This window comes from Dama dama, chromosome 1 (assembly GCF_033118175.1).
Source record: "Dama dama isolate Ldn47 chromosome 1, ASM3311817v1, whole genome shotgun sequence".
Classification (NCBI taxonomy): domain Eukaryota; kingdom Metazoa; phylum Chordata; class Mammalia; order Artiodactyla; family Cervidae; genus Dama; species Dama dama.
The window spans coordinates 48,195,003-48,206,592 of NC_083681.1; the positions used below are offsets into that span (position 1 = coordinate 48,195,003).

Sequence of the window (11,590 nt, forward strand, 5' to 3'; positions counted from 1 at the left end):
ACACTTTATGTGAGTTACCCTGAACAATTCATTTCATTCTCTATACTTCATAACATTGTTAGAAATATTAAATGAATTAATGCAAAAATAATTTAGAACTGAATCTGACACTTTTAAGAAACAGATACTATTATTATTGTTAGTAATATTTATTATTATAGAAAATGACTCCTAGCTTAATGTTCCTCTGCAAAGTTTTGTCTAATCACTCAATTGACTCTAATAGTTATCTTTCTATGAATGAAATTGATTTTTGTCAGATGTATTGTTACACGTTTTTTTCTGTCCTATAAGTTTTGAATCTCCATTCCTGATCTTTCATCTCCACCACCCCACCCCAGTGAATCTACCTTTGTGATGATAATTATGATGTTTAGGATAACAACATCAACAATGATGATAATAATGACACTGTGGATGATAGTCTAGGACTACAATGATCATTATATTTTAAAGCCAAACGTGGAAGTCACATTTTGATATGGTGAAACATGTGAACAATGGCTCGGCGGATCTCCTTTGTCTTGGCGCTATAAATGAGAGGGTTAAGCACAGGAGGCACGAAGAGGTAGATGTTGGACAAAAGGACATGGATGAATCTTGGCACATTTTTCCCAAAGCGGTGCACCATGGAGACCCCAATCATTGGTACATAAAATGCAAGTACAGCCAAGATATGTGATACACATGTGTTGAGAGCTTTGAGGCGTTCTTCATGGGAGGCAATGGCCATGACTGAGTGCAGAATGAGCACATAGGAGAGGAAGATAAATAACAAGTCCATGCCAAATGTGGAAATAAGAACAAAGAGTCCATAGACGATATTGATTGTGATATCAGCACAAGCCAGCTTCATCATGTCTGGGTGGAGGCAGTAGGAGTGGGAAAGGACATTGGATCTGCAGATAGGCAGCCTCTGGATGAGGAAGGGAAGAGGAAAAAGCGTGATGAAGCTCCGAGCAGTCACAGCTAAACCCATTCCAGCGATGACTTCATTAGTGAGCACAGTGGCATAGCGCAAGGGATCACAAATGGCCACATAGCGGTCAAAGCTCATGGCCAGCAGAATGCCTGACTCCATCATGGAGAAAGAATGAATGAGGAACATCTGGATTAGGCAGGCATGAAAATCAATGGTGCGGGCATTGAGGCAGAAGGTTCTGAGCACAGTAGGCAGTGTGGCCATGGACATGGCCATGTCACTGAGAGACAGCATGGACAGGAAGTAGCACATGGGCTGATGCAGGCTGGGCTCCGCTCTCACAGCCTGCAGGATCACCGTGTTCCCCCCGAGAGCCACAGCGTACATCACACAGAGGGGTCCCGCTAGCCAGAGTTGAGCACTCTCCAGGCCAGGGATCCCAGTCAGAAGGAAAAAGGCCGGGTGAGTGACATTGAACGACCCCATGGCAGGAGGAAACCAGAGAGCTTTCCAGGGTCAGACCTTCTGATTTAGTGATTTCTGAGAGCTGCACTTACTGGAAGCAGAGGAACCAGGGAGAAAAAGATAGAGCAGATGGTGTCTACACAGTTTAAATGGATGCATTCATGAAATCACTTGTTTTGTAAAAATACAGGCAAACTTCTTTTCTTCATACTTTATGATCATCAAGTCATAGGCTGGGCAACATATTCCCTCTGTTTTATGAAAGAAGGACAATTATGACAATATTGACAAATGCTTAGATGTGTCAGTTATAAAGAAACTGTTCGCACTATGGTATCTGTAATTTTAATCACTTCTTTGAAAGGAAATAGGTTAATTAAACTTCTTAGAGAACTATTATAAAAGGACATTTGGTATTTGACTCATCAGTAACTGTACAAGTATTTAAATTTTTCCTTCACAATGTTGTTTGATTCAGACATGTCACTAATTAATGAGAGCATACCCCAGAGCTAGTCTGAATTATGATGTATGTTTGGTTAGGGAAGAGAAGGGCCAGTGGGACTTCGATGAAATCTACTGCCAGTGGATATCAGCTTTTTACTGGCTGAGTTGCTGCAAAAAAGCAACAAAGAAACCTTTTATTTGTGCAAAGGTGTGAAGTTGTTCCTGTCTGGGGAAAATTTATGAATTCTCCTCTAAATCTGGTATAAGTATACTAACATTCAGGTTGTCTAAAGACCATAGTTTTTTCTTTATTTTTTAATTGAAACATAGCTGATGTAAGGACAATGCTTTAAAATCTATGTCATAGTTATCCATGTTTAGATATGCTCATCTATTTATGGCTACAGTTTATGACTAACTGATTTCTTTTTCTCTGGGGGACTTTTGTATACTTTTTTATATATCCTGAGAACTTTTATATATCATTTTCTCAGAATTAATAAAATGAGAACAAATTTGGATCATGTGTGCTGGCTTACCTGTTAGTCTGAGTTGTGGAATTGGCAGTGATCACTTCACTCCTATTTTTCTGAAGCTTTCTTGTGCCCAAGTCTTGCTTTCCTTCCTCAACTTGCAGCAATGTTAGTGAATCATAGAAACATTGATCTCAAGGAATCTGACTCTGGAAAGTGACAATCTAGAGAAGTATGGTGATTCACTCAGAGTTACACAAGCAGATAGTGGCTATTCCAGGATTAGAACCCCAAGGCCAAGGACAGTCCCACTTATTCTGTTCCCTCAGCTGAGATACTGCCATCTGATGACCTCCCTCCACTCAGTCTCTCTCTTCTTCACCCTACCCTTTTCCCAGTATAACCCTTTCTCGGGGCAGGGTTAAACCCTCTCAGGACAGTCAGCTAGTTCACCCCTATTGGGTTTGAGAACTCACCAGAGAACAGACTGACGAGAGACATCCAAGAAACAACACATTCTTCTATCTGCTCAAGTGCATTCATGCCTGCCTCTTTTATATCTCACTCTAAGCCCCAAGAGGAGAGCAGTGGGGCTGACTTTGTGCCTGAAAACTCCTTAGGAAGATCTTATTCTCTTGAGGACTTTCGTGACTACTGACAAGAAGCACTTTTAGCTGAAAAAGAACTCTGCAAATCTGCCACACCAGTTGTCTCCCCAGTGCAACACACTGCTTGGTGAAGGCTGGGCAGGCATGTAAGATAGGAACTCGTTATCTTTAAAGAAATCCCAGAATTACATGACATATTGAGCTAGCCCAACAAATAAGGTATAATCAGAAAATAACTAAGTTTTCTTATCCTGCTGAAAATGCTTAGTTCTTTTTTAAATTAATTTTTATTGGACTGTAATTGACTTACGATATTGTGTTGGTTTCTACTGCACAGGAGAGTGAATCAGTTACTCATATATATATATATGTATATATTGCCTCTTCTTTGGATTTCCTTCCCGTTTAGGTTGCCACAGAGCACTGAGTAGGGGTCCCTGAGCTCTACAGTAGGTTCTCATTACTTTTCTACTTCGTACAAAGTATCAATAGTTCTTTGCCTTCACCTTTGTAGAACCATATATTCTGATCAGAAGCAACAACACCATGACAGGTCTCTCTAACATGCAGCCACCCAGGAAGTGGTTATCTTTCTTATGCATAACTAATGCCTTATCTCAAAATGGCAATAGTCTTCTATTTATTCCTGCTATCTGAAGAGCAAGATGGCTTTTATCACACTCCTTAAATTTTATTATTATTATTAATTAAATATATATTATACACTTTATATTTTATTTATTATTATATATTTTATATTATTTTATTATTTATATTATATTTATATATATTTATAAATATATATTGTACATTATATTATATTTATATATTATTTATATTATTGTATATATGTTATTTATAGAATTATATTGTATATATTACATTTTATTTATATAATTATATTAAATGTAATTATGATTATATAATAAAATGTAATAAAATATAATTAAATAATATTAATGTTAAATATCAAATTAAATTTATATCAATCAAATATTAATTAAATTATTAATTAAAAATTAAATATCACACTACTTAAATTTTCAAGTGTAACAAGAAATCAGTCTTCTATGTCACTTTTCCCCTACAACTCAGAGGAGAAAAGCTCCTAAGTAGAATTCTTGAGGAAACTCTCTTTATTCAAGAACAGTGGGAAGTCCCTCCATATCGCTTTATCTTGAATGTAGGATGTGGGATGGGAGACAACTCTTTCCAATTATTCTCTTCAGAAATCTTTATTTAGATCCTCTAATTCGTAACTCTTTACACCTTTGATTAGGGCAGAGTTTCTCAACCTCGGCAGTGTTAACAATTTGCTTTGAATAGTTCTTTGTTGTGATGTGATGTCTTGTGCATGGTAAGAATTCTAGCAGTGTAACTGGTCTTTACGTAACAGGAGCTCTACCCCCACTATGATAATAAAAAATGCCACCAGGCATTGACACGTGTGCCATGCAGTACAAAAGAACGTTTGGTTGAGAACCACTGAATTTTGCAAATGAGCGTATAAGTCAGCTAACTCGTTCTATGAAAATCAAAATTTCCCATGGTTGATCATTAAAAAGGTAATAGCCATTATCTTCACATATCAACCAGTCTAAGGTACACAGGATCCATTAAAAAATTCTGTTTCTTGTACAAAGCATCTCAAACTCTTAGCACATTAGAATTTCTCATCTCAAAAGTGTGGTCTGTGCATGAATTAGGAAAGAATTTCCAGAGACAAGGCAGAATGAGAGGTGAATAGAGCTTATTAGAGAAAGAGACACTGTTAGAATAGTGGGCTGGCTCAAAGGAAAGCGGACCCCTTTCAAGGGCTCCTAGCCAATGTTTATAGCCTCAAGACAAAATTCCTGCAGGAACAGTGGCATTAGGTGATTGGTTAGGATGCTATAGGGTAGGCATATTACCTAATATGGGATCAGAGAGTTGGCTAGGGTAAGTCAGGGGGCTTGGTAACAGTTGCTACGGGGCTTGGTCAGTTCTGGAGAATTTTGTCCTGTGACTTTGGTAAAGGGTTCCACATCTGTGGCCTTGGTACAAGGTTCCCCACCTATGACCTTGGTGTAGGGCTCAACAATGATCTCTCAGCTCAAATCCTTGTTACATTTCTTTCTTTCTTTTTTAACTGAACCTCTTGCAGATTCTCAAATATGCCATTTCATGACTGGGTGCTTCTGTATTTGGTCTTTATCATGTCCTCTGCTGCTAATTTTTGCCATCTAAAACATTTCCAAGTGAATCCTACAGATGTAAGAACCTTACCTGGTTATTTAATTAGTTTTCTAATCTCTTGTGCTTTTTTGTGATTGTTTGTGAACGTGACATTCCCCTATTTCCGGTTTTATCAAATGCTACTGAAACTTTACATAAATCACACGTTTTGTGTCTTACTCATTACATTATCCTCAATACATAGCTCAGTGCCTGTGGCTTTTTTGACCCTTAGAAAAAATGAATAGAGAAAATTATTTTCAGCTTCATAGTCACAGAAACCATGTCTTAACCAGAGTCTTCTTGACATCACATGATGTAGGCATTTAGAAACTGATTTAGGAATGGAGTCAGTCCATGACAGTGTACATAATCACAGAAACAGCTAAAGGTTTTCTCACAAATAAGCAGTTTTAACATGTAGCCGAAGATAGAGTCATCCACATTCAGTGCCATTCATGAGTTTTCAAAATTTCTCTAAAAAGAAGTTGAGGGAAACTTCTAAGGTGAGGAAATAAGATGGAATACACAACTAACCATTTTCAGTATATTAAGTGTTATTTGGCTCCTTTTAACCCAGAGTTTGACTCTTCTTCTTGTCCCAGTTATTTCCTCCCAAATACTGCCTACCTCTTAACCTTACCAGGAATATTTTAGGTATTGTTAATGAATTTATTCACAATTTCCTCAGACTATCATCACAAAACTCAATATGGGGACTATAAAAAAGGAAGGAGTCTGGTTACTCTTGTTTCCCCACAGTATATATGGGGTACTCAGTATATATATATTTGTTAAATTATAAAATTAAAGAGTAAATAAATTAGCTAAATACCAGTTTTAAGTAGCAAGGATATGCTTAGACTTGATTAAATTTTCAGATTAAGTTGTATGAATCCTGTATCTATATTAGTTATCAATTGATATGCAACAAATTACCAAAAAAGTAGCTTAATACTTATTAACTCATTAAGTTATGAACTGTTTGTCTTATTTAGGACAGCAACAGCTGTGGTAGAATCGGTGCCTTCAGCTTGATATCATCAAACCATAGGTTTCAGCTCATGATGTTCTGTATCTCCTTCACACTGAAGAAAACAAAGCCAAACAAACCAAAATAAACAAAAGAAAACAAAACTCTAATTTTGCATTGCCCAAGTCATTTGACATCATCTCTATTTATTCAATCAATATATAGAGAGCTTTGACTAAGTGCCAAAGGGCTTCCCAGGTGGCCCTAGTGGTAAAGAGCCCACTGCCAAAACAGGAGACACAAGAGATGTGGGTTCTATGCCTGGGTCAGGAAGATCCCTTGGAGGAGGGGATGGTGACCCACTCCAGTATTCTTGCCTGGAGAATCTCATGGACAGAAGAGCCTAGAGGGCTACAGTCCATAGGGTGGCAAAGAGTTGGACATGACTGAAGCAACTTAGCAGGCACACAGGCATGTATAGCTCAATATCTCAGCATTAGCAAGCCTTAGAATATGACAATATATTTTTAGTTTTAATTTTATTTTCTTCAACCCTCTCTTTCTTCTCTGAAATTCCTGGTTATTGTCTATCATCTCTATAAATACCATCCAAATGGGCCTTAACTGTTTTGTTCACAGTTGTGTCTACATTATTTTAAATATTGTAGGACACCTGTTGTGTTTTTAATAAGCATCTGTTGACTAAATGAACTTATGCTCCTTGTTCTTTTAGATGAAAAGAGCAGTGAAAGACACATTATATATGTGTCTCTTGCTTAAACATCTTTGAAATTTTAGGGTCTTCTCTGTTCAAATGTTTCTAATTACTTGCATAATGTATACTTAGGTACTCCCATAATATTCCTTACTTTCTTGGTAACTCTCCTTTCACATGGATTGTGATGAACTAACTTGTTACATTTTCAACTGGACAATAAGCTCTCTTAGAGAAGGATCACGCCTGTCTTGATATCGTTACATCTCCAGGTCCTAGGAATGTAGGAAAGTGCTTGCTTGAAATGTAGCATATGGTGATGTCTATTGAATTCACGTGTTAGTTGTGATCTAACCCAAGAAACAAAAACTATGGTCTAGTTATGGTTCAGTCAGAATATAAGGACCATGTGAGTTTCTTTAATTAAGAAAAATTAATGTAAAAGCTTCTGAACCAATTATTAAATAATGCATAAGACCAAAAGAGATTATGATGATGTCATTGGAGGTAACTTCAGGTAGCAGCTTCTAACCACAGGACTTAAAGAACAAGGTCAGAGTTTTGAAATTATTAATTCTTACAATCTTGAGGGAATAGTGGTGAAGAGCTGAAACTCAGAGTCCTGAGAAGAAGGTACTGATTAGGTGATGCTGGGATATCGAGTTCAGACAAGAGGTCTTATATAACTAAGATTTACTCCTCTGAAGTGAGAGGGACAGGGAACTTCTCTGGCTTGTTCAGAGGCCTTTAAGAGGTCACATTAGACCCCTTCTGGAGTTTTGTTGCTGTTTAGTCACTAAGTCATGTCTGATTCGTCGTGACCCCATGGACAATAGCCTACCAGGCTCCTCTGTCTTTGGGATTTTCCAGGCAAGAATATTGGAGTGGGTTGCCATTTCCTTCTTCAGGGGATTTTCTCAACTAAGAGATTGAATCCAGGTATCCTGCTTTGGCAGGCAGATTCTTTACCACTAAGCCACCAGGGAAGTTCTTGGAAAGCTATGAAATGGAACCAGCTAATGCATTGGAAAGAATCATTGTCGCTCAAGTGCAGAAGTGTGGCTGGGGTAACACTGAAAGCAACAAAAAGCAATCCTCCTTCTTGCTCAAGTTTCCAAGCACATCCTATTTGCAGATCTGGGGAACTGATTGGAAAATGAGAAATGGAGATTACAGAGACCCAGTATGACAAGGAAAAATGTAAATGTGTGATTGAGACTGAGAGACAATAATAAAATGACTAGGACAATAAAACAAAGTGAACTTAATCTTGGAAATTGTTTACACAGATTTCAAAAGATCCAAGAAATGGACCTGCTGTTGATAATTCAAGTTAGAGATGTGCCACTATGATCCACAGGCTGAAGCCTCAAGGTGGGATCACCAGAACTGAAGCCAGAGTGATTATAACTGGCAAAAGCTGGAGCTGTGGAAGAAATGAAACACTCTCCAGAGACTTCTTTAGGCAGGGAAATGGACGAGTGACATAATCTCTGTGTGCCAGTGCTTCCTAACCACTGAATGTATCTGGAAGCTAGCTGACATTCAGTTTAGTCGCTCATTTGTGTCCGACTCTGTTCAATCTCATGGATTGCAGCATGCCAGGCTTCCCTGTCCATCACCAACTCCTGGAGCTTGCTCAAAACACATGTCCATTGAGTCAGTGATGGCATCCAACCATCTCATCCTCTGTCATCCCCTTCTTTTCCTGCCTTCAATCTTTCCCAGCTTCAAGATTTTTCCCAATGAGACAGTTCTTTGCAGCAGGTGGCCAAAGTACTGGAGCTTCAGCTTCAGCATCAGTCCTTCCAATGAATATTCAGGAGTGATTTCCTTTAGGATGGACTGGTTTGATCTCCTTGCAGTCGAAGGGACTCCCAAATATCTTTTCCAACACCACAGTTCAAAAGCACCAATTCTTTGGCACTCAGCTTTCTTCATAGTCCAACTCTCACATCCATGCATGACTACTGGAAAAACCATAGCTTTGACTAAATGGATCTTGGTTAGCAAAGAAATACCTCTGCTTTTTAAAAAAATAATTTATTTTTTATTGAAGGATAATTGCTTTCCAAGGTTCTGTTTGTGCCCTCCAAGAGTCAATTTCCCAGTTCTGTGTAAGTTCTAGTAGCTCTATGATGGGGTTAATGGCAACCTCCTCCAAGAGGGCTTATGCCATACCCAAGTCTGTTGCACCCAGCCATACCCAAGTCTGCTCCACCCAGAGCCCCTGGCCCTGATCCGCCTACTGTTGACTCATACCTCCACAGGAGATACTCAAACACAGTTTTGTCTCAGTCTCTGTGGGGTCTCTGGGTCCTGGTGCACATGAAGTTTGTTTGAGCCCTCTGAGCATCTCTGACAGGTATGAGGTTTGATTCAAAATGCAATTTTGCCCCTCCTACCATCTTGCTGGGGCTTCTCCTTTGCCCTTGGAATGTGGGGTATCTCATCACAGTTGCCCCAGCTCCTACTGTTTCACTGGGGTTTCTCTGACCTTGGATGTGGGGCATCTCCTCATGGCCACTGCTCCTGACCTTGGCCGTGCAGCCACTGCTCCAGCTGCCATCGCATCACTTCATGGCAAATAGACAGCGAAACAGTGGAAACAGTGGCAGACTTTATTTTGGGGAGCTCCTAAATGACTGCAGATGGTGACTATAGCCATGAAATTAAAAGATGTTTGCTCCTTGGGAGAAAAGTTATGACCAACGTAGACAGCATATTAAACAGCAGAGGCATTACTGTATCAACAAAGGTCCATCTAGTCAAAGCTATGGTTTTTCCAGTAGTCATGCTTGGATGTGAGAGTTGGACTATAAAGAAAGCTGAGTGCCAAAGAATTGATGCTTTGAACTGTGGTGTTGGAGAAGACTCTTGAGAGTCCCTTGGACTGCAAGGACATCCAACCAGTCCATCCTAAAGGAAATCACTCCTGAATATTCATTGGAAGTACTGATGCTGAAGCTGAAACTCCAATACTTTGGCCACCTGATGTGAAGAATTGACTCATTGGAAGAGACCCTGATGCTGGGAAAGACTGAAGGCAGGAGGAGAGGGGATAACAGAGAATGAGATGGTTGGATGGCATTATCAACTCAATGGACATGAGTTTGAGTAAACTCCGAGAGTTGGTGATGGACAGGGAGGCTTGGCGTGCTGCAGCCCATGGGTCTGCAAAGAGTCAGACATGACTGAACTGAACTGAATTGCTTTACAGAATTTTGCTGTTTTCTGTCAAACCTCAACATGAGTCAGGCATAGGTATACATTTACCCCCTCCCTTTTGACCTCCCTCCCATCTCCTTCCCCATCCCACCCCTCTAGGTTGATACAGAGCCCCTGGTTGAGTTTCCTGAGCCATACAGCAAATTCCCATTGGCTATCTATTTTCCATATGGTAATGTAAGCTTCCATGCTACTCTTTCCATACATCTCACCCTCTCCTCCCCTCTCCCCATGTCCATAAGTCTATTCTTCTTGTGTCTCCTTTGGTGCCCTGTAAATAAATTCTTCAGTAACATTTTTCTAGATTCTGTATATATGCATTAGAATATGATATTTATCTTTCTCTTTCTGACTTACTTCACACTGTATAATGGGTTCTGGGTTCATCCACCTCATTAGAGCGGACTCAGGTGCATTCTTTTTTGGGTCTGAGTAATATTGCATTGTGTATATGTACCACTACTTCTTTATCCATTCATCTGTTGATGGACATCTACGTTTCTTCCATATTCTAGCTATTGTAAATAGTGCTGCAATGAACAATGGGACACATGTGTCTCTTTCAATTTTGGTTTCCTCAGGGTATATGCATAGGAGTGGGATTGCTGGGTCATATTACAGTTTTATTCCTAGTTTTTTTTTTTTTAAGGAATCTCCATACCATTTTCCATAGTGGCTGTATCAATTTACATTCCCACCAACAGTGCAAGAGCATTCCCTTTTTCTCCACGTTTTCTCCGGAATTTATTGTTTGTAGACTTTTTGATGTTGGCCATTCTGACTGGTGTGAGGTAATATCTCATTCCAGTTTTGACTTGCATTTCTTTAGTAATGAGCGATGTTGAGCATATTTTCATGTGTCTGTTAGCCATCTCCATGTCTTCTTTGGAGAAATGTCTGATTAGCTTTTTTCCCCACTTTTTGACTGGGTTGTTTGTTTTTCTGGTATTAAGTTGTATGAGCTGCTTGTATATTTTGGAGATTCATCCTTTGTCAATTGTTTCATTTCTATTATTTTCTCCCATTCTGAGGGTTGTTTTTTCACCTTGCTTATAGTTTCCTTTGTTGTTCAAAAGTGTTTACAGTTAATCAGGTCCCACTTGTTTACTTTTGTTTTTATTTCCATTACTCTGGGAGGTGTGTCATAGAGGATCTTGCTTTGATTTTCATCATCAAGTGTTCTGCCTATGTTTTCCTCTAAGAGTTTTATAGAGTCTGATCTTACATTTAGATCTTTAATCCATTTTGAGTTTATCTTTGTGTATGGTGTTAGGAAGTGCTCTAATTTCATTCTTTTACATATAGCTGTCCAGTTTTCCCAGCATCATTTATTAAAGAGGTTGTCTTTGGGAAAAGGAGGCTTAAAACACAATAAGTTAAAAAAAAGAAAATAAGGCAGAGAAATACTACACAAATGAAGGAACAAACTACAAACTCAGAAGTCCAAATAAATGAAGAGCAAATAGGCAAACTACCTGAAAAAGAATTCAGAATAATGTTAGTAAAGATGATCAAAAACCTTGAAAACAGAATGGGGGAAATGCA

The 11,590-nt window shown here is 38.8% G+C and overlaps 1 protein-coding gene across 1 annotated transcript; it reads right to left on the minus strand.

Moving 5' to 3' along the window:
* Positions 1-469: 469 nt before the first annotated feature.
* On the minus strand, positions 470-1,408 carry LOC133054075 (olfactory receptor 51I2-like). Its single transcript, XM_061138718.1, has one exon. It carries the CDS (start codon positions 1,406-1,408, stop codon positions 470-472), a length of 939 nt encoding a protein of 312 aa, XP_060994701.1.
* Positions 1,409-11,590: the final 10,182 nt, after the last annotated feature.